This window comes from Sphaerodactylus townsendi, linkage group LG08 (assembly GCF_021028975.2).
Source record: "Sphaerodactylus townsendi isolate TG3544 linkage group LG08, MPM_Stown_v2.3, whole genome shotgun sequence".
Classification (NCBI taxonomy): domain Eukaryota; kingdom Metazoa; phylum Chordata; class Lepidosauria; order Squamata; family Sphaerodactylidae; genus Sphaerodactylus; species Sphaerodactylus townsendi.
Window position 1 is genome coordinate 59,700,879 of NC_059432.1, and position 24,759 is coordinate 59,725,637.

Genomic DNA, 24,759 nt, shown 5'->3' on the forward strand with positions numbered 1-24,759 from the left:
TGAGGCGTTCCTTATATACCCCAGGCTCCTCCCGCCTTTACGGCCGGGAGCCAATCAATGCACCCCAATTCCGCAGCATGCCACCAAGCCATGCTTGCAACTTATTTTTGCTCCTTGGCTCACCCCGGCAGCAATGGCTGCCCCCGGTTATTCGGTTGCTGCTTTTTGTTAAACTTGAATAAGATCATGGTTTTGTTGTATGTTCTACGTTGATATGTGTTATATTAAGTGAAAACCAAAAGGAAATTTTGTTTTAAATTATTTTGCAAGATTCATTCCAGGTTCTGCCCCACAGAACCCACAAGCTGAGGATACACGTTTATTTACTCTTTACCTTCTAACAGAATTCTCCATGAGTACATGTAGTTTTCCAAGAAGGAAAAGCAGTTTCTAACACAAATGGCTAATGAGCCACCTGAGTGTCTTACTTCATGCTGACCTCTAATAAACAGCCTGTCTGTGGGCCAGCAGACAGCCAATTGTAATAATCTGAAAAATTAAAAATTCATGGAGACACATGTTTTCTCTAACTTATCGAAACCGAAGCTCAGTATTCTAATTGAGATTATAGCTAATCACATGGCTAATAGCCTGCTGAATTAAAGGGAAAGCTTGACAGTGCTGCATGAATTGTATCTAATTTTTCATCAGAAGTTACTGCTCACTTTCATTTTTGATGAGGCAGTCACTTCCAAATCTTCACTACTGAGTAACCAAATTGATAGAATCATAGAGTTGGAAGAGACCACAAGGGCCATCAAGTCCAACCTCCTGCAATGTAAGAACACATAATCAAAGCACTCCTGATAGATGGTCATTCAGCCTCTGTTTAAAAACCTGAAAAGAAGGAGACTCCACTATACTCCGAGGTAGTGCAATCCACTGTTGGACAGCCCTTACTGTCAGGAAGTTTTTCCTGATGTTTAGGTGGAATCTCTTTTCCTTCATCTTGAACTCATTGCTTCTGATCTTTGGCTGCACACAGGCAGAAAACAGCACCCTAGGGACAGTAAAAACACTGTCCCTGGGGCGCTGTTCGCACAGCTGGCGCTGCTGCATTGCACGAAAATGCTGCTTCCAAAACTTGCTCAATGAGGAAGTTTTTTAAAAAGCAGCATCTTCCACCCACTGCCATGTGAACAGCAGCGGGTGGAAGGCAGCGTTTTCCCCATGCTGCTTCCCCCTCCCTTACCTCCTCTCGGCTGCCATTTCTGAAGAGAAGCCAGGAGACACACCTCCTGACCTCCGTCCCAAGAGGCGTAACCATGGCTACGGGGGGCATGTCCTCTGGCCTCTCTACAGTGATGGCAGCTGAGAGGAGGTAAGAGGGGGGAAAAGCGGTGTTCCCCATGCGAAGGCAGTCCTGCAGGCTGCTGGTGCACCGGGGCTGTTTGCAAAATGGCGTGTGAGTGGCCCAGGGGGTGCACTGACTGCAATTATGTCAGTGCACCCACGCTTGCTTGCCTGTGTAGAAACAGCCCTAGTCTCTGGAGCAGCAGAAAACAAGCTTGCTCCCTCTTTGACATGGCATCCCTTCAAATATCTAAATGGGGCTATCATCTCTTAACCATCTCTTCACCAAACTAAACATACCCAGCTCCCTAAGTCTCTCTGTGTAGGGCATGGATTTCAGTCCTTTTACTATTTTGGTTGCCCTCCTCCTATTTATCTTTTTTGTTTCCTGTCCAGAAGCCCTCCATCCCACAAATTCATTTTTAATTACAAAAGTGTTGGTTAATTGAAATAGACTTCAGAACTATCTACTTTTTAATGTATTTAATATTATGCTCCATTAATAGCTCCAAAAGGCTCTCATAGCAACAAAAAGAAAAAAACTGGTTATGCAGTCTTCTGAAGTATTAGACTTGCAGCTATGCATTTGGCATTTGCATTTCCTAACACTAGATGTACACAAGGAGGCAGTGCTCCATTTGATTACAAGTTCTTTCAAGTAACTGGATCATCTGCAACTGCTGGAATTTCTTAGTCTACTGCATGAAGGGTACAGCATCCTTGTGACTATTCCCCTCTACCAACCATGATGTACAGCATGGTGTACTAATTTCAGTGTCAAACCAGGATCTGAGAGACAAAGGTTCAAATCCTAATCTGCCAGGGAAGCTCACTTTGGGCCAGTCATGCCTAATTTGTTAAACAAAGTTGTTGTGATGATGAAATGGGGGTTAGAATGCTGTAAAACCATTTTGGGTCCCCACTGGGGGAAAATATCTTTTTAAAAAGAATCACTATCAATAGCCCAGCAGATCCAGTTAACAGTATAATCCTAAATAGTGCAATTCTTCTAATCCTAGTGACTTCAGTGGATTTAGAAGGATATACCTTATGGATTGCACTGCAAGTCTATGATGCAGGATCAAAATTCAGATCTCATGGGTTTAGAATTGTACTAACTGAACCTTTTACATTCTGGTTTCGTTATATCTACTTGGGTAGGAAGAGGCTGCAACATGAAGTAGCAAGTTCCTCTCTTCTCGCCCACTCCACATATTGAGTTTGCTGACCTATCTTCTTCTCTATCTGCTCTGATATTTGGGTTCTGGTTTTATTCATGGGAGTCTACTAGAATGGGGTGGAAGATAGGCACAACAGGTAGGCCTGACTATGTCACTCACACAGCCGCAGTCCCTCTCCATCACAAAAAGCCATGAAGTTCAGAGACCTCATCTGGGCTTGCACTTGGCATCTGTTATTTAAACTAATCTCTGGCACTGATATAATTTTATTGTTAAATTCCCAGGGGGCATGTGCAGGACTGACAATGCTCATCTGTTCATCAGAGAGGCAGGAAAATTTGATATGGGAGCAGATGGAAAAATACAGGAGAAGTAGGAACATATTCAAGCTAGTTGATGACTCACCATGAAAATCTTTCATAAAACAGGTATTTTTAAGGGCAAATGTGTTGAAAAAGGAATGCTATTTCCCTCCTGCATGTACTTGTGATTCTCCACTATATAATTCTGCAAGAGGCTGCTGGGGAAGGGAAGGAGGGAATGCTGAAGATGGGGCAGATTAAAGGAAGGTAGGTTGGTTGGAAGGAGGGAAAAGAAAATGATGCTCCTTGAAAGTCCTTGTGTATATCTTGCTGTACGTGTGCAACATTAGCTGTATCAGCACAGCTGTTTGTCTCTGCTGTGAGTTCCAGATTTGAATAAAGTTCTTGGAGGATAAACACAACATAATTTTCCAATCATCCACAAATCAAGCCAGAACACTCCTTAGAAGCTAAAGCGACTAAACTGAGACTACTTCGGTAATCTTATGAGCAAACAAGACTTACTAGAAAATATAATACTGCTAGGAAAAATTTAAGGCAGCAGGAAAAGACCCAACATGAGGTGGATTGATTCTGTAAAGTAAGACAGGGGCCTCAGCTTGCAAGACCTGAGCAAGGCGGTTAACAATAGGATGTTATGGAGAACATGGATTCATAAGGTCACCAGAAGTGACTTGATGGCACTTAACACACTGCCTACACTAATCTTGTCAAAGTGTGCTTTGCTATGTTTCCCCCCCTGAAATTATTGTAGTCCAAGTGGGTTAGGATGCCATTTGGACAGGTAACCCCGGGTGTTTACTTTGCTGCATTCCTAACTGTAATGAATTCCAATACAGATTCATCACCATGTGGATGCCCCCTAAATTACCATATTTCTAAGCAACACTAAACTAAGTATGCATAAAGCAATAAGGCCGTGAGATAAGCAGATATATTTTCTTCATTCTTTGGGCCTCTTATTTAGGACATTAGTCATAACAACCAAGATAAGAAATTGTGACTGGTGTCTCTGATGAGTAACCTCATTCCTTCAAACATAGCAGAGCCTCATGGAGTCGCACTCCAAAGGAGCTGCCAGATTTTGACAAAGTTACTTCATATGTGGATTTTTCAAGGAAACAGATATTTCTGTGCAATAGCACCTTTGACTGCCTGACCTATAGGAAGAAATTGCAGAAATTGTTTTTATAGAGGAGGATGCATGGATTGGGAATCCTAAATAAACATCTATTTAGAGCTCATCCCTAGTTTGTTTGTTTTTTTAAATCAGCATAGTAACATTGAGTTGCAAACAATGGGAAAGAACTACTGTTGGCCTCAACATGATGGAGGGAGGTCAGTAATGACACTGGAAAACTGTGCTTGCAAATACAATTAATGTCATTATTGGTACAATAGGGAGGAAAAGATGCATCCCAGACCTCTTGAAGCATTTGGTAGAGTCACAAATATGTAGGTGAACTGATTTCCTTTCTCATTTGGTACGTTCACTTTGCTCCACACTTCCTTCCACCTACTTTCCAGCTTCTGAAATGGCAAATGTTTGCTGCAGTTTTCAATTTATGCCTGTTTTTTAGCTACTAATAAACTACAGTGTATATGAACACCAATTAAATTTACAGAACAAAAAGACATTATGTGGTTCCATGACCAAATCAGGATTCCAATTTGTACTGTGGCCTTAAACATCTGTATGCATGACTGATTGAATCACAATGCAAAAAGGAATCCTGTGCGATCATTTGAAGCTGCCTTTTTTGCTCTGTGATTTAAAATGTGTGTCAATAACCTGTAAGAAAAAAAGGCATGAACTGAAAACTGTGGCAAACTGTGTACATACAGTGGCCTGAATAAAGTCCTTAAATCAAAATTGAAAGAAGGGCAGTTCACAAATGCATTTACAAATGAACCCTCGATGAAGAGAACAAGAATGGCATAAGAAATGGGGAAAATGCCAGAATATTAACGACTGGTGGCTCTCTGGAAACAAGATCAGGTAATTCAGAATTCAAAATATGAGGAGAAATCTGAATGGGGAGAATTACATCAACATCCTCATTACTGATTTCATCACTTATCTGTATGAAACTGGTCTATTCAAAAGCAATTTTATTTATTTATTTAGAAAATTCCTATTATGCCTATCCAGAACTTTCCAATGCAACTCACAACAATAAAAACAAATCATTCTAATAAAAGCATGCCAATAAAACAATGCAAGTAAATTTGAAAAGTCCAAGACTATGGCATAACAGTCATAAAATGGAATAGTCTAAATTAGTATCTAGAAAGGTGTCCTCCGGCTGGGACAAGACATGAAAACAGCTTTGAAAGCTGAAACCCTTTAGTTTAAATTCCAGATAAAAATAACTATTTTGGGCTGACACCTAAAAGAAAATGAAATTGGAGCCAGGCAAGCCTGAAGACAGAAGTCATTCAAAAGGTGAGGTATCGCCATCAAAAAAAGCCCCGTAACTGGTCAGCATCTGTATTACCTTTGCAGTTGTGGGCACAGAACAGGGCATGCATGTTACAGTATGGTAACCAATCACTTTGGATAGACTACAAATATATATATATATATATATATATATATATATTTCCAGCTTGTTTTTTTAAATCAGCATAGTAACATTAAATCAGTAACATAGTAACATTAAATCAGCATAGTAACAATATATATATATATTTGTGGATAGGAACAGACTGAGAGGCAAAAGCAGCCCTGTAAAACGGCTCCATTCCCTTCTTCACCGCAGATCTGCCTCCCAATGTGCAGAGAAAGGAGGAAGAGGGCATGCTCTCAGCACTGCTCTTCAACTGAGAGGGAAAAGGAAGGAGCAGGGTCATTGTAGGAGGTCAAGCCCAGCTCAGATCCACCAGCCGTGTGAGTGTGAGTGTGGGAGGGGAGGGGAGCATGCACCAGCAACTTGAATGGGTGGGTCTGCTAGCTTGTGACAGCAGCTTGCATACACTTTGTGAAAGTCAGCTTACATCAGCCTTGTGGCAGCTGTGGCTTGTGACTGCCTTGAAACAGTGGCAGAATCTGTGGTTAGTGCATGGCTGTGGCTGCTGGCTTCATGGATGTGGGGGGCTGTGAGTTGGGGACCATGGAGAGGCTGCAAGGCAGGGACAGTCAACTCATGGTGAGAATGACTCATATCCATCTTGCCAGCCTGGGTCACCCTGGAGTCAGAGTGGCCTGAATGAGGGAACAACATCCCAAGCTATTGGTCCTCCAGTGCTTTCTCTAATGGCCTTAATGGCCAATCCATCCCTCCTTGTGAAAGAAGAAGAGAAGAAGGAGAGTTTGGATTTATATCCCCCCTTTCTCTCCTGTAAGGAGACTCAAAGGGGCTTACAATCTCCCCTCCCCCAACAAACACCCTATGATGTGGGTGGGGCTGAGAGAGCTCCAAAGAACTGTGACTAGCCCAAGGTCACCCAGCTGGCATGTGTTGGAGTGCACAAGCTAATCTAGTTCACCAGATAAACCTCCACAGCTCAAGTGCCAGAGCAGGGAATCAAATCCGGTTTTCCAGATTAGAGTGCACCTGCTCTTAACCACCATACCACGCTGGCTCTCACACTTGACGACACTTTACTTCAAGTTTTTGCACCTACCATATATTCAAGGTATAATTGGAAATATTGTAGGCAGTGTCATATCAAGGAAAGGGGGTATTCTGGTTTGAAAGAAGCTTCATACAACACTCTCAACAAAATTCTCAAGACAACATACAGATTAAAACCAATAAGAATTTCATTTTAAGTTTTTAAAAGTGGATGACAGTGTTGGGTTCAGTCCACGTTTTGAATGAAGCACTGTGACTGATGACTGGGTTGCTGGCCTTGTGGAACCCAACCAAGAGACTTCTACTGTAAGCTGACCTACTAATTCTTCCTATTGAATAATGTGGGGATTTGCTAGTTGTCTTTTGGGGCAAATTTTTGTTTATTTGTTTTTCATCAAATTGGTCTCTTTTTGTTACCAGTTCCACACTGTTCTTGGGGGGAAGAGTTTTAATTATTGGAACTGGTCTGAGTGACTGATCAGGCAATAACTGCTGTTGGCAAGAAGAATGAGTGTTTCTACATAGGTACATAGACAAGTACCTTCAGCCATCTAATAATCCAGGATAGTTTCCAAGCCAGCCAATTCCAGGTTATGGGCCATAACACCACTACATTTTCAGGGAACACACACTCCTTCATTTCCTCTCAAGGCTTCCCAAATTTCAAGAATGGTGAACAATATAACAGGCTAGGTTGTGGAGGGGATTTCTACAGAACTAAGCAGCATTAACTTGTTCCTTAAAGCATAACTGCATGATATGCTGACAGGAGTGCATGACCAGACTCACAGTCATACATGAGAACTAGAGATATGCATAACTGAATTCCTGAGCTGAAAATATACATTGAAATCACTATTTCATGTCATTACAGTTGTTTCCTGGAATGATATTAACAATATGTGATTCTTATTGAAATGAAAGTGTAACCCCCATGCTCAGAATGGGCTGACCCAGAAAGGGGTGGAGACCCAAAGCAGGAGGAAGCTGCAGAGCTCATGTAGTTTGGAGGAGACAAGGCTACCAGCCTCGGACCTTGATTTGTATAAGCCCTTAACACCTTGTTAAGGGTTTTTTGTGTTTGTAATGGGTGAGAGTTCTGGAAACCTTCATCATGTTGAATGCTGTTCACCAAGCCCTTGGAGCCTTCAGGAGCCAACCCACTTGCAGGAAGAACTGGACTTGGCAATATCAGAAGACTGTAACTAGAAGGACTTGAAATGAAACCTGAACAGGACCTTGAAGTGTGACGTTAAATGTTGATGTTATATATTAAGAAAGTAAACCATTTTGTTTTAAAATTTGTTGTTGCAAACTCATTCCAAGTTCTGCCCCACAGAACCCACAGTTAGAGGTTACAAAAGCACCATCCCTGAAAAAATCCAGGTTGTTTTCAAGATCAGGTGCTTATCAAACTAACAGCAGTATGAGCAATGGATCCTCGCATAGGAGGGACACCGAAAGTTGTTTCTGCCAATTACCTTTGTTATTATCTTCAGTGACAGTTGTCCAGACCTGGAATTGGCTGTTCATTGAAAAAAAACATGTTTGCAATGCATATGCATAACAATTTGCCTATTTCAGGATCTGGTAAAATGGAGACCCATTGTTGACCATTTTTTTAAATTTAGGAAGGTCTTGAGCAGAGAAGGAGGAGTGTATTCCATGCAGATGGAATTGGCTGTCCATTGACAAGAACAGTGCCAGCAGGGGATGTCCTCTCCCCCCAAATGACAATAATGCCTATGGAGAACAAAGAAATATACCTGAAGGCCCATTGGATGTATCGGGAGTCAGGGATGTGAATTGACTTGTACACTATGTATACTTTTGGGTAGAAAAGGCACCCAGGATCAGAGCCTGCAGAGCAAATGTCCTGGAGTAATGGTGGCAGGGAGAATACCTTCAGCTGCACACAAAATATGAGCCACAAGCTGAAGGTGAAACTGACAAGAGAGCAAAACAGTTGGGCAAGGACAGCCTCTTTTCCCCTCTGATGCCTTTACTGTCTGGAAAGCACACCAGAAGCTACCCCTTTTTAAGACATCCCCTGGATGTCTTATTTTGAGTGTGCGAAATAAAAAGAGGCAGTTTTAAGTTGTCCCACATATGTCTTTTTTGGGCCGTGCGGAATGGATCTTATACTGACTACCCACACCAGAGGCTGATCCTGATTTCACATTATAAAAATATTTCCTTCTCCTCTTTCCTTCCACAAACTCTAAACCAAAACATAAAGAGACCAGCTTCTCATAGTACATTTTGCAGCTTTGTTTAGCGAGTCTTTCTTTGGGCATTCAGGTTTCTTTGGAGGAGCATCAACTTACCTTTTAAATTTGTAGATTAAAAAGACAGCCAAGCCCACAAAGACCACTGACAGCAACATCAGCATTGCTGAACTGCTATGCCCAGCTCCAGAGTCAACGAGAGGTGCTGGGAAGAGGGAGAACATTACATTAGTCATTAATTGTGGGGATGGGAGTAGGGAGAGAGGCAAAGTAGGGCTCTCTTTTCTTTGCAGGTCCTTCATTATTATCACTGACATGTGATACATGCTGTGTAAGAAAACACAGCTTGTACGGAAGAAATTGATCTCACTCCCTTTGAACACTAGGATGCAATTTCCAGATAGCAACATAATGAAAAGGAAGCTGCACACCATGCACAGACAAACTGTGAGCAGGCCGTCCCACCTCATCTCTTTGGCCTGTCACCATTTCAGGTAAACATTTTTTTTTCTTCCTGGGCTACAAAGACTAGATTTTGCTCAATGATGAATTAATGGAAGCAAGGGGGAAACCCCATCAATATCTTATAAATTAATTATTTATATATCTCATATAGCCGAACTACCCTTACATCTCTTATTTCACCCTAAATTAAACCAATGTAGAAAAGTCTGTATTCCCCTTATAATTCTACACAGGGTTTATACTCCTTCAGTTGTCTATTTACTGATCGCCTCTATCCCAAGGCCATAACTGCTGTCTCAAAGACTAATTTTGGACCCAGATTTGGGGGAGGCATGCTTTTTGTTAAGTGAATTTTCAGGACTCGTTTTACCATTTTGATATTTTTCGTGATTTTTTTGGGGGGAGGGGGTTGTTCCTGAAAATCTGGGACCATTTTCACAATTGCCTTCCATTTCCCCACCCTCCAGAAACAGTTCAAAATGCAGAAGTTTTTCCACAAATTTTTTTTTATTCTTGTCATTCTCCAATTATGTGACTTTTCTTGCAGGACATTTTGTTTTGTCTTGCCTGATTGTGTACATTATTCTGGAAAATAATCAACTTCTCTTTTATATTAGCTCTGATAGCTTAAATTAACCATCAGCAGAGAACATATTAAGAGCACCACTGCATCAGAGCCAAGGTCCATCATGTCTACCATTCTGTTTCTAGAAGTGTGCCATCAGATAGTTCCAGAAGGCCTGCATTTCAAGTCAAGAAGACAGCCACCTTCCTCATCATTTGATAGTCAGAGATACTGCCTCAGACAGAGAAGGTTCCATTGAGCAGACACAGCTGAAACTGTTGATAAATCTCTGTCCATGGAGTTGGATAACCCTTTTGAAAAGACATCTAAGCTAGTAAACATCACCACATCTTATGGCAGTAAATTTATGAAACATTGGTACTTCCTTGCTCAAATCTGAACTTACTGATGATTCTGTTCACTGAGTGATGTTGAGGGCTACAGTTATGAGAGGGGGACTCTGTCTCTGTCTCTGAATTCTTTCTATATCACTAACAACTTCATAAACTTTTATCATATCACTTTATCATATATTTCCTGTTTTCTAGCCCAACTTTTCCTCTTATGGACTATGTACTAATCTGGATCACATTAGTTGTTCTTCTTGGTAATTTTGCAAGCATATTAATATCCTTTCTGAGAAGAATCAACCCACAGTACGCAGATCCACTATGAAAGACTCAATATCATCTGGCTAACCCAGTTCTTGACTCTCAGAGACCCCTTCTGCACATGCAGAATAATGCACTTTCAATCCACTTTAACAATTGTTTGCAAGTAATTTTTGCTATTCTGCACAGTAAAATCCAGCTGCAAAGAGCATTGAAAATGGATTGAAAGTGTATTATTCGGCATGTGCGGAAGGGGCCAGAAAGTTTTGAGGCTGGGGACTGAGAGACCAATTATTGTATGTGATAAAAACTGGTACAACAGAAACAGAGGCCCCAGTTACTCTTAATGAAGAGGACAGACACTACACGAACTTGCAAGTTTATTGCAAAAACTGGTCATCAAGCACAGTGAGGAAAAGTTTGCCTTTGAGTAATATTTGTCTGTAGGTGTTTTGGAGAGAAGTGGGCTGGAGCCAGTAATGAAGATGAAATAATTATTTACTTTGATAGCAACAAAGAACTTGAATTGGATGCATACAAGCATCTGCACTGTGTCAACATCACTTCTATTGTCCTGTATACCACCTGAAATTTCTTGTAAAGACCAATTTCCTGATTTAGATCTTAGGTTGTGAGCCCCATTGCCTCTTCTTTGTGTTCAGTTGCTCTATTTCTTTTGTTTGACCCCTCTACTTGAAACATCAATAATTTGAAAAAAGGATTTCATTCACCTGTAACAGATGTTCATCAAGGTCTTCTTTGTAGGGTACACATTGGGACTGCATCTGATGTACGACAGCCATGGTGAATTTCTCTAGAGACCATTGGTCACATGCACGTTCCATCTCAACAGCTATCAGACCAACGGCCCAACACCCTTTCCCTCAGTTCCACCTGAACCATCACAAGAATCACTTCACAAGAACTCATAGCTTGAATTAACCTCCCCTTGTTGTGACGAAGAAGGAACTGAGGGAGAGGGCATTGGGTTGTTGATCTAGTAGCCATTGAGAGGAAACATGCACATGGCAAATGGTCACCAGAGCCATTTTTGAAGCTCCAGAGCTTCACCGTGGTTGGTTTGCATCAGATATAGTCTCAGTGTAAGAATGCAAAGAAGACCAAAAATGAACTAGCTGATTCAGAGTTAATCTCCTAGTACTGTCACACTGAAGCATATGTAATTTTAAACATGTGGAAGTTACCCTAGTTTGATGTTTATGATAAGGGGTTGTGGGAAACGTTGTAGTCAAACAGTGAGTATGAGACCTAAGATTTTAAGCACTAGTTCAGTTCAGAAGAGCTAATTAGATTGAAACTTGCCCTTACTCTGGTTTTGACTTTCTGAAATTTTCAAATCTAAAGGTCTTTCAACTGTAAGAGTACTCTGAAAGGGATGCATGACCTTATTCAGGCAAGAAGAGATTTCTGTACACTTTCTCCACACAACTGTAACCAGGCTGGCATTCCTTACCATATCCTTATTGCTTTTGTCAGCTTACCTAACGTTAGTTGAGTGACATACACAATTACTTCCACACCAGGTTTCAACTCAAACTGTACCAGGTTCTGGTTCAAAGCATTGAAGAGGGTTTCAACAGCCTGAGAAAGCAATTTAAGATTCTTGATTACATCACCATTAATGCTATAAAAACATTTTCACATACACATCTCCAGATGATTTCTGTCACATTTTATGCATAGGAAGATACAATTTTCATAAAAGGATACCAAAGGTATTCTTACTTGATACAGCCAAATATTACAGGTTTTGTACCCAAATGCAGGTAATACACAAAATGGATAAGATGACATATTTTATGACATATTTTATTTGACCAATGGCACATGGTTTAAGGTCACAGCTTCATAGAGTTTAGAGAGGTGTTTCTAGTCCAAACTCCTATTTAATATAGAAAGTCCAAAGCTACAGCTACCCTGACAAATGGATGCCCAGCTTCTGCTTGAAATGCTTCAGCAAAAGAATGCTCACCACCACCCTAAGTATTTGGTTCCATTTTCTTCTACCATAAGGGCATTTCTTCGAAAGTTCTCAGCTTCTCCAGAAGTCCAGGTCTTCTCTCTCATAAGTGACAGCCCTTCATATATTGGAAGGGAGCCATCATGTCCCTGTTCTGTCTTTTATTATACAGGCTAAACATATTCAGTGCCTTGAATCTTTATTGCTCTCTGAAGCTTTTGAATTAAACAACTTAGAGCTTTGACAGGCACATGCAAATTCTGTGCAACTCAGAACACTTTCATGTCTTTACACCAGGAAGAAGGTGGCCCAATCACCTCCCTTATTTTTTATTCACTGAAATACTCATCCCAAGGGATGAGAACTATGAATGTCTTTGCTAGAAAGGGACCATAGGCAGAATTTCTCACAGAGGCTGCTGAAGCCCGGACCTCTTCACATTTGTATTTGTTTATAACTGCAAACTATTGAACATGCCTTTTCATTTGAGTGTTTATGGGTAGGGTTGTCAGACTCCAGGTGTGATCTGGAGCATTCCTAGAATTACAACTGAACTCCAGCGTGCAGAGATCAGTTCCCTTGGTGAAAATGGCCATTTTAGAGGGAGGACTCATTAGCATCACATGAACACTGAAGTCCTTTACTGATTGATTGATTGACTGATTGATTGATTGATTGATTGACTTGATTTGAGGCTCCCCCTTTTCTGACTATAGTCAAGCTCAGGGTGGCTTACATCATAATTTACACAAAGATTTAAAATATCAATACAATAAATCTAACCTTATTATTAAAATTCTAGTTATAAATCCAAGTGGCACTCCTGATAAAATTCAGTAACTGTTGGGCACAACTGGAAAAGGATGGATGGAGGACAAATGGGAAAAAAGAAGGGCAAACCAAAAAGATAGCAGACAGCTTAAAAATGCAGCAAACAGGAGTAGGGAGACCAGCAAGATGTAATCGTTGTTGCCTCAGCCTTAGGTCTGATGGAACATCTCAGTCCTATAGGCCCTGCAGAACTGAGCCAAGTTTGGTAAGTCCTTCCGCAGGCTTCAGGATTCACCCCCAAATCACCAGGAATTTCGCAACCCCAAGTTGGGAAACTTAAATAAAAATCTTTGCAGCTCCCACAGATGGACAGTTGCATCCTAGTATTTATTTCCAGTCCCCCAGAATATTTCTCTGTTCAAGAAATCTGCACAGTTATGCAGAGCCTCTCATAAGTTTTACTACTATAGCACAAAATATCCATCCCATGGCTGCCAATGTATTGTCGCAGGGAAGGTCCAAACTGACCATATATTAGGAAAAAGCACTACTAGGCTTTAAAAAACACACAAAAATCTCACAAAGCATTTCCAGTTTTCTTTAAAACTCCATATTGTACTCTGTAACTCACTTGACATATATCCAATCTGCCTATAGAAACTTCCTTCCTTCTATACATTGATTACTAGTGATTATTAGAATAACTATCTATATTATTTCAAATCTCAATCTACACTTTTGAGGGATTCAAATATTGTCTGAAATTTCAAAGGTAAATTATTTTAGATTCTTCAGTCTGCTATAAATGTGCCATGCTATAAATGTGCCGCATGCTATATATGTGCCATGAAGATTTCTCACCCTATATTCTTGTCAGAAGTATTATCTGGCAGTAGCTTTACCTAGACAAAAACATTTGTAAAATCTACATGTATTTGAATGCTTTGTCACAGTTGTGTGAAGGGATTTGGGGCCAATTGTATAATTGATGGCATGAAGTAATTAATGGTCAAGAGACTGAATGGTCTGTGGTTCGAATCATGCCTGTGTGATAGACCTTAAGAGAGTTCAACTACATATTTCAACATAGAACTTCCAGCACATATCTTGTTGCTAGGGCCCAAGGAGAACCTGAAAACAGTATAACACTGGGTTCCTAACTCTAGGTTGAGAAATTTCTGGAGATTTTTGAGGGCAGTGCCTTGGAAGGATGGAGTTTGGAGAGGGAAATCAGCAGGGATGTGGTGCCATAGAATCCATTCTCAGAAGCAGCCTTATTCTTCAGGAAAATGCATTTATGAAGTCTGGAGATCAGTTGTAATTCCAGGAGAACTCCAGGCTTCGTCTGGAAGTTAGTACATGTAATGTGTACATGCAATGTGTAGTTAGGCCTTGTCAGGGAAGCTGCCATTTTAATAACAAGCCATCCATCTGCAGTTTGGAGATGATAATAATATTGGGTTGTAGTAAGCTTTACCCAGATGAAATCCTATGGACATCTAAAGCACAATATAAATGCTAAGAATTATTATGTCTATAGCTTAAAAGAGAAACCATCAACAAGGGGCAGATTTTTCAAGGGAGTCTTTTCATTTCCTTACTGGATAACCAACAAAGACTTCTGAAGTGATTAGCTGATTTAATCACTGGTTAAATCATTCATGGAAGCTTTAGCAAGCTTCTGTTACTGTTTCTGTTTCTGTAAGGCCCATTTTGACCGGCGTGGGGCCAGTAAAAATGCTGTTATGGGGGGAGAGATTGCAATGCAGCGGCATCAGCATTCCCCTCCCCTACGCCATTTTTCAGACTTGCTCAATGAGCGAGTCTTTTGGAAAACGCCAGCTTCCATTTGGTGCCGAGCAAACGGCACCAGGTGCCAAGCAAACAGCGCCAGTGCAAATCCCCCTTACCTTGTCCCCCAGCCATTGGGACACCAGGGCCATTCGCAGGGCACTGTGCTAACAGTGCTGGGGGGTGCACTAGCATCAACTATGCTGGTGCACCTCTGCTCGTGAGGCCGTGTAGAAATGGCTTCTCTGTAATCTTTCCATAGTATCACAGCTACTATTCATCACTGTAATTACCTATTTATTTAAGTGAATGGATACTGGAATTTCCAAATTCAGTCTGACCACTACATCCACACTCAGTATGGGACTGAGGGCCTAAGTAGAGAAGATGGTGAGAGATCTGTGAAAAGATTTGCAAGGCACTTTGAAATAATGGAAATAGTAGCCTGGAGGGCCTGACTTGGGGCTGTAGGGGAAAAGGGAGAGAAGCTTTGCATGAAGGGATCAGTTTCACTTGGTAAAATTATGCAAGCCCCCCTCCCTGCATGCCTGATAAAAAATATAAAATAGACAAATTATAGGGTGCTAATAAAAGAATGGGAAGGAGCCCATTTCAATTAGCAAAATTATGCAGTAATGAAAGAGTTAAAATTCCTCTGCTCTTAAACTGTACAATTCCAATCTGAACTGGGCTCCTGTGGGACTAATATTTTTCTTTTTAAAATTGCTAGTAAAATCCATTAATAGAGCAGTGTCTCATCCAATAAGGTCATGAGTATACATTTGATGGAGATCTACAGCCAGTCCTGGTTCTCTGAAGAGCATGCCTCTACGATGTGTGGTTTCATTGATGCATTGTAATGTGTATATCTTAGATGTATACCTAAAAACATAATATTGGCATAATTCCTAAGACTGTGGTACTTTGTTGCTCTTAACTCTGAATAAATATGTCTTAGATTATGTTGAACATTGCAATGCAAACTTACTTGGAGTAAGCCCCATGGATTATAGTGGGATATATTTCCAAGTAAATATTAATAGGAGCAGGCTGCACAGTGTCTCTGTAAAAATTACACACAAAAATGAATTTTAAGCTGGTGCTAGAAGCCAATACTTAGATCCTAAGCAACATACACAGAGTCACATGAGAGGGTAGCATCTTTCCTATCTCTTCCCTCTCACTGCAGACATCTTTGCTCCCTCTTGGGTTGATGGGCCCAAAGAAACCGTCCAGAGGGAGGGGGGAATTGGTAAAAATCATCCTCCTTTCCTCCACAGATGGGAAATTCATTCCATTGAAGGAGCTGCTGCTGTACTGCTTGGACAGCACCTTAAGTTGCAGGCCCAGACAGGCAGGAAGAAGAGGGAATCTGTACTTTTAACAGTCTGGAAATTTGGGTAAATAAAGGTCATCATTATCCTCCATGGAATCTGGTAGACCTAATTAAGAAATTGTCCAGTAGTAAAAGAGATATTGGAGGCACATTTGAAACCAAAATCGATGGGCTACTGTTACCCAGGATATAAAATCTATAGAAAGGACAGAGAAGTCAAATTAGAGACTGAGTTGCTCTACATTTCAATGAAAGCATAGGATCTGATAATTAGGAAGAACTTTAGCCACAAATTTTTATTTGAAGAAATTCCATGCAGTTTTATATATTTATTAATATAAGGGACATACTATGATATACCTGGATACCTCTCACATTGTCTGCCAGTGATAGTAAAAAGCAAATAAATAAATAAAATCAGTAACCACATTAAGGATAGATGTATTTTACAGATGTAAAAGTAGGTTCTCTTTTTGGTTTGTTTTTATGGTATTATTGTGAGCTTTTATATTCTGCTAATTGTCACTGTTGGTGTTCCTGATTTGTTTCTTTTATAGTCTAAGAGGTGGACACTCATGAAAGGCAGACTAGAGAAGGAAGACCTATGTATACTACACATATAGATTTGAATAGTAGTGCACAGTCCAGTGGTCCATAATGGATCTGGACTGGAGCTAAAGAAGCTGATCTATGACATTACCATGATTTGACCCATGACATCAGTTTTGTGAAGAGGATTAGGTGGATCTTCAAGCCCTTAAAATACTGCAGTTTCTATGATGTCATCAAGTAGCAGATTGATGCTGCTTGTCTGGGGGAGGAAAAATTATTAACTATATCAAAAAAGTAGGGTGGTCAGTTTTGGTTGGAAAATAACTGGAGATTTGGGGATGAAGATTTGGGGAGGGGAAAGTCTCAATAAGCTATAATGTCATAGAGTCCACCTTCCAAAGCAGCCATTTTTGTCCAGATGAACTGATCTTTGTCACCTGGAGATCAGTTGTAGCAGCGGGAAATCTCCAGGCACCACCTGGATGCTCAAGGGTTAACCATTCAAAAAGTCAAGTAAGGGGAAGACATTTGTGAGCTGTCCCCGTTCTGGTTCTTCTTCCAGCCAGGGTGACTACATCAACATTTTGCTGGGCTATATGTTTTTTTAAAAAAATCCAGGTAAGTTACAGACAAAACTATAGACATCCAAGATTTAATTCTAGATGAAAAAGCAAACCTTGCATGTATCACTAATATATGGCTGGGAAAGGAGTGAGAAATTAATCTCTCCCAATTATGCCTGTGGGGTAATCAGTGATGCATGCGTATAGACCTGGTAAGTTGGCAGCTAGTATCACTGTAGTCTATCTAGATTCTGTTCCCTTGGCTCTATTACCTGTTCAAGACTTTGTTGGTTTTGAAAATGTGTATCTATTGTTGGAAATGCAGCACAGGATAGAAATTCTGTTGGTGTGCCACCTAATTGTCCCTCTAAATAAGCAGGTTCATAGCTTGTGGATTACTGCTGGACCTGGATCTCTTGTTTAATAAACAAATGACAACATGTTGCAGAATGAGTCTGTCCTTGTGATTCAGAAACTATTGAAACAGTACAACATATTTTATTATTCTTTTCATTCTATGATGAGATTTGGGCTAAGTTAACCCCAATCCTTGCACTGACTCCTCCATTGCAGCTTTGATGTCCTTTTTATTAAATAGCCCTTCTGCAGATCTATGAGAGAGGGTAGCTAATTTCCTACAGGACGTTATAAATCTTTGTGCTGTTAGAAATATGTGTTAATTTTAGGTATTGTAAAATATATAAGTATTTATATAACTTTGTTTTCCATTCTGTTTTCCATTACTTTTTAATTTTTAATTTTAATTACCTCCTTTTAATTATTAAAATGGATTATATTTTTGATGCCAATAAAGGTGTGTGTATGTATGTAACTGGCTGTTAGTCTGCATTTTTATTGTTATTGTGAATGTTTGCATGGATGTTGTATAAATCATCCAAGAGTGATCAGAGGGTCTGAAGTAGCAGGTAGCATCGTTTTACAGGGGTAGGGAACCTGCGGCTCTCCAGATGTTCAGGAACTACAATTCCCATCAGCCTCTGCCAGCATGGCCAATTGGCCATGCTGGTAGAGGCTGATGGGAATTGTAGTTCCTGAACATCTGGAGAGCCGCAGGTTCCCTACCCCTGGTTTAGAAGGACTCCAGCTTGTCTCTAAAATTATACGTCAGTATTTTAGGGAGTACAAGAAACTCTTGGAAAGACCAGATGACACACCAAGGTACATCTGAGCTGCAGGTCCATTCAGCTCCAAGAGATTGGCTTGATTAAAGTCAAAAGAGGCTGTGAGACCCCTGAACTGCTTGGGCATAATAAGCCTGAATGGTTTTATTTTGATTATTATTCTATATATTGTTCTATTGTTATTTCTGTATTATTGGCTTTTTAAAGAGATTTGATGTTTGCTTATTGTTATTTTCATTAATATAAAATCACAAGGTGAGATCACAATGTTCAGAGATTGAACCCCACAATTCTTATCCTTCTTTAAAGCTGAATTAAATAGAAGTCACACTCACCTAAAAAAAAAACCCAGGCCTGGATATATTTCATATTTATGTTGAAATCATAGACATGTAGGCATGCCAGATTTCCCACTCAAAGAACTGGTTTGCCTTTAAATTGTCTGCCATGGCTATCACTGAGTAGCAGCCAGGAGAAAGAGGGATCACATATTTTTACCATCTATGGTACATCAGTTATGAGAAGACTGGGGAAGTGACTGACAGTTAACTGGCCAGCATAGTTAGTGCAGCATGCTGATGTTAACATTAAATTGCTACTCAGTAGTGGTGACTTATTATTCTTCCCTACCCTACTTCACTGGACAAGTCAGCAGATTTATAAGGCAAACAATTATCAGGGTTGCCCATCTGGGAACACTTCATTGCTTTTAGCATTGTTACTGTTCAGAGTCTACTGAAGTCAAGTACATGGTATAGTTAATGTGGATGTCTATCTGTTAATGTTGTGTGTAAATGGAAAAAAGATTTTGTGTCATGTAATACTCTCATGGGAAGTATTTGCCTTGCCTTACCTGTTCCAGGTCACCTTCACTACCTTTCCTTCTTTCTGATATGTTTTGATGGGGCAAGATGAACAACTCAGCAGCAGTGGGCAAGCCAGGGAATACCGCCACCAGAACTTGTTCTTCAGGAATACCAGTCACCTAAGGATGAGTGGGAAGATTAGTAACAATAATAGTAATAATATGGTGAATATCTGACAAAGGTCCTTCTCTGCCATGGCACCAAAACTTTGGAACTTTTTATATACATTTTAAATGTTGATTTAATGTTTTAAATGTTTCAATGCATTTGACCCCTATTTGGATGGAAAGTCAGCATTTAAATGTTTTCAATAAATAACAAAATAAATATGTGGGTCCTTTGTTTATCTTCTTAAAAGTTTCAGTGTGTAAAAGGAGTGGAAAGCTCTATTAACTATGGTCTTCACCTCAATATGTGATATATCACTGTCTAAGTACAAAAATTTGCAGTGTCCAAAATGTAAGGTGTGTATTTATTTCTTTATTTAATTTCTAGACTGCTCTCCCTTGTTACATCAACCTCAGAAGAGTTTACAACATTTTTTCCAGTGTAACAATAAACAATAACTTAAGAACCCAGAAAAGGATGAAACAGTCTGAAATGAAAATACTGCCTCCTTTCTTTTAGAAACCAGGTACCCAACTTGTCAACTTGAACATAAAGGTTATTTCAAGTTTTCTTAAATGGACATGTTTCCTCTTGTAGATGAACATTTTTAGATCACGATAATCTGTTTCAATTCTTACACTGAAAGAGTACTTGAGTACTTTAATGCAATTAACAATTCAGCTACTGAACAGAAACATGACCTAATGTTATTTGAAAGATTTAAAATTTCTCATGTCTGCTGCTGACCAAACATTTCTGTTCCAGTTTTACTTCTCCCATATGCAAGTCAGACCGGTGATTATTTTTACATATTTTCTTTTCCCTCACACAGAATTTTCCCATACTATGTACACATTTTAATCTTATTTATATTAATATGTCAACACTATGCATTATGCTGTAAGTATAAATGACACATGCAGTATAAATTGCATACAAAACCCCATAAATCTTGTGAACAGAATAAAAATAACAACTCTACAAAACAAAGAGTGGAAAGCACAGCCCGAAACCAAAATATACACGCTTATAAGAAATTATAAATTAAGTTAAATAGTATTCTCCACTAATAGCAAACTTGGTGATCCGTACCTATTGGTAAGGCAGAGAAATGGGACACCCACAAACTTGTTCCAGATTTTTGCCCACTGAGATAAGAAGGAAATTATCAGTATGCCAATTTAAAAGACCCCCCCCCCTTCCAAAAATAACATATCTTCAAGTAATCACAGAATGTTGATAGTAGTTGGGTGTCTTTTGAAGAAAAAAGTATTTTTGAGGTACCCAACCTTGAGGCACCCAGTCCCTCGGGTTCCCAGCCCCCTACCCTAAACCATTATGCTAAAAGGGTCTAGATTGTTAGGATTCATTAGGTTCATATGGCAAATGCATTCTCTAAATCTCCCTGCACTTAAGGATTATTCAGTCTGCAAAGGCAGCAACATCACTAGTAATTTTTACTACCACAAAATGGAGTTTAGGGATGCCTGCCCCAAAGTACCAAAAAGCACCCCAGTCCTGTATCATCTACTTAAAAGGCAAGCTAGTTATCACCAAACATGTTTTTGCACAGTGGGGATAAGATGAGGGCAAAACAGCAAATATTCACACTGAGTTTCAGGCAAAAAACAAAAGAAACCCTTTTATTTCTTTGTCTCAAATTTAGTTTCTATTTATTGTTCTCCTTTATTACAGAAGCCCTTGTCATGCAACAAATCTGAATGTGTTGGGTGAATGTGCAAATGGGCATGCTTAGGTTTCTCACAACTCTGAAAAGGTTGGGTTCCCAATAACAGAGGATGAGTCCTTTATATTGTAACTGTACTCACATTAGGACCTTTATGTACATCTTCAAGCAGATAAAGTTGACATATCATGCCACTTCCTCCTTCACATTTATGTTCAGTTACCATGGATATTTTCTTTTGAAAATTGTTTCTCTTGGCCTCTGTCTCTCACACAAACATTTGATGAAAATCCCATCACAGCTGTTTAAAATATTCTGGGCAAATTTAGTGCAGTTCAATGATCTCTGTCTTCCACAAATTCCTTTCAGTCACTCACATTTGCTGTATTTCATAGTACTTCTATATATTTTACCCAATATTGTATACAGCTTTAGTAAAAGAATAGCAAACTAAGACTTGTCTTTACAGTCATTCATCAAACAGCAATTGCCTAGGGTAATGGTCAGGGAGGGGTGACAAACACAGCAGCAATCCCCCTACACTCCACTGCCTACTTCACCACTAGGAGCAAGGAGGACAGGTGACCTTTTCCCTTCTCCCCCTGCCTCCTCTAGGCCCGCAGTGTGGTGAACAGCTTGTGGACTAGCTTGCTGTGCCACCAACGATTGCCACACTGCCATGGATGAGGGGGTTGTCCCCCACCTCTCCATGGTGCAGGAGGGAAGACAGCATGTTCCACCTTCTTGCCTCAGTCTGGCCCTGGTCTTTGCCACAGTTGATTAAATTACATTCACTTAATCTTTACTGACCTGCCAAGTCTAGGTTGGGAAATTTCTGAAGGTTTTGGCAGTGGAAACTGATGCCAAAGCGTCTATCTTTTGAAGCGGACATTTTCTCCTGGAGATCACTTGTATTAGCAGGAGATGTATAGCCACCACCTGGAGTTGGCAACCTTGCTGAGAACTGTAATCAAGTCTTCAAGCAATGACCTTAGCTCTTCCTACTCTCTCTCTTTCCTGCATCATCTATTTAAAAGGAAAGCTTCTTGAGGCAGAGGTCTGTCTGTTCTTGTGACTATGTTTTCTGTAAGATGGCATGTGCCATGTAAATAATGCCATTTAAATAAATATTCTATGATTTGACCAATGGAATTGAGACATTTTGTTTGTCCTGCTTGCTCAGCTCCTTATTATTTGAATAAGCAGAACAGGGCAGTGCCATTACTGTTGGCTCCTGTGGCTGCTTTCAAGAATATCAAGGTCCAAGAATATCAAGGACCAGATATTTGAGCTTACAGATAAATTTCTGGGCAGGCAGATGGAAAAAAATCTCACTCACATCTAGGGATCTCTTCTGTAGCAATCCCTTGCAAATTTAGACCATTGTATCTGTCAGAATCTTAACTGCACAGATTAGGGAAAAAAAAGAACACTTAACAGTTATTAATAAATGGTTTCAGAAATTATGGTATCTAATGAATAAAATAACAGTGACTAAATGTTTAAGAGAAAAGAAATGTTTAGGCAATAAATGTTTGCCAAACAATGGTATTCTTTCATTAATTACTGGAACCAGACATAATGTCAGGCAAGAGATTCCACTTCATAATTAAAATACCTTATAGGTGTGATAAGTATTAACTAATTTTTGTCTCTGCTACTTAATGGAATTTAGTGATAGCATTATCTATTCCTTTTGTATATTGTATCCTTTTTCAATGTGTTGTTGTGTATATCTTTTGTACATCTGTAAAATAAAATAATTTTTAAAGAACTTTACTTTGCTTGCAGTGCCTATCTTCTGTTAAGCTGAGTATCCCAGATGCTCATAGTGAGCATTTACTGGCACTTTAAAATATTTTCAGTGTGTTTGCAGCTGCACAGTTGGTGGAATTCTTTAACATTTAGATAAATGGCAGGTAGTTACTATTGGTATGTGCTTAGAACTTACTGCATTGCAAGTGTTATCCCAGGTATCCCCTCTCATGGTCTGACACTGCTAATCACTGCAACACATTGTCACCCCAGTTCACGATCTACAGAATGGTAATAATAGCATGCTATCCAGGGTAATAGAGAATTGGTGAAATAAAAAGTGCAAAGTTTATATGATAACAAGATGTTTAAAGTGTTCCTTAATCTGTAGAGGATGAAGTAAAATTGATTGGATTCTGTTGACTAACAATTCAATTATTTTTCCTTTAACCTGCCCTAAAATTGTTGTAAAGGGTGGGGAATATAAATAGTAAATAAATAATAAATTCAGGGCTTTGGCAAATGATCCAAACATATTGACATAATTGCTTGATTTTATACAAAGATCACCAATATTCTTCTGGCTCTGATGAGCTGTAGCTGCTGCTGCAGCCCCTGACAAGTGTGAACTATTAACTTCCTTCCTTGACCTGTCTGGCCACAATTTATTTGGAATTTTAGAAAATAATCCCCATTATTCAATTGGATGTTTGTACTCACCTGCACCAGTGCTCTCTTGATGACTCTACTGATATCCTCTCTCCACTCAGGGATGTCAGGGTTGTGATAATCCAAATTAGGAGAGAACGATAATAATTGAGACTGGAAATATTCTGTCAAAAGAGAAGCAAAGTCAAAGTTTTCCCTAAGCCATCCAACCCTTTTAATATGGGGAAATTGTCATCACACTATTTTACGACATACAAGAGAATTCTGTGTGTACCCTTACCATATTGAGCTGAAAAAGGTATTTTCAGAAATTCAAAATACACAAAAAATCCAGTACACTGGAACATATCAGTTCAAAGAAGAACAGTATTTTTTCACCATTCTTGTCCCAAAATGTGACTGACAAAATTAATTCACCTCTGCTGAAAATATCCATTTGGGGAAAATTGTCATCAGCTCTGAAATATAAGTTCTAGAACCTGCCTAATAAAACCAAATCAAGGAAAATGTAAGCTAAGCTTACTTTCCTAGGCCAATGGATCAAATGTTTACATCTAACTGGTTAAGATAAACACATTCCAACCAGAATATAAAATGTGAGACTCAAACCCTCAAGTTTAAGAAACAAAAAAAGGAAAACAATTTAAATGTTTGACTATTAACAATTCTATAAGGGTAAATAGGATTCATGGACTCTTCTCTAAACCCCAGTGAAATATTTTTTTTAAAACTACAGTGAGCCTCCAATTGGTTTTCTGCTGGCAAAGTAAAATTGAACATAACATCTGAGACTAGAAAAAGAAGAAAGAGGGAAACAGTGTAGCACATTGTATAAAAGAAGCAAAGAGATAGCTGATCAGATTTATTTTTATAAAGGAATTTTTATCCCATCAAAAAATCAACTAAAGGAAGGCAAGAAGAAAGGAACCAGATGAGAACATTAGCCGTCCTTTTTTGGATTGAGGTTTATGGCTTGCTTGGCAGCCTAATCTTAGGCCCTTTTAAATCCACTGGCACTGTCCAGTCATCAAACTATGCTTGGAACAAAAGAAGAGCCTGCACCTGGAAATTGGTTTGTTCTGATATACTTAGCTTGTTCTGTCTTCCATAAGTAAATCCTTACTGTAAGTAATCTGTTTTCTGAAAACAGGAATTATCTGTTTGTTGGCCTCATGTGCAGCTTTGAGTGGCTAATGCATAACAAATCAGATACAAATTGTGCTAATGACAGGCGAATCAGGGTACCTCAATTCATGAGACACACAGAAATTACTTCCTAATTAACAGCAGGGAA

General features: G+C 39.5%; 1 protein-coding gene across 1 annotated transcript in view; it reads right to left on the reverse strand.

The window, feature by feature from the left end:
• SORCS3 (sortilin related VPS10 domain containing receptor 3) overlaps positions 1-24,759 on the reverse strand; it is a 597,918-nt gene that overhangs the window by 10,962 nt on the left and 562,197 nt on the right. Inside the window, exons 22-25 of the mRNA XM_048505478.1 lie at positions 23,517-23,629; positions 19,234-19,365; positions 11,747-11,846; positions 8,703-8,808 (exon numbers count right to left, since the gene is read on the reverse strand). Coding sequence (XP_048361435.1) covers positions 8,703-8,808; positions 11,747-11,846; positions 19,234-19,365; positions 23,517-23,629 — 451 coding nt within the window. The remainder of the gene's footprint in view (positions 1-8,702; positions 8,809-11,746; positions 11,847-19,233; positions 19,366-23,516; positions 23,630-24,759) is intronic.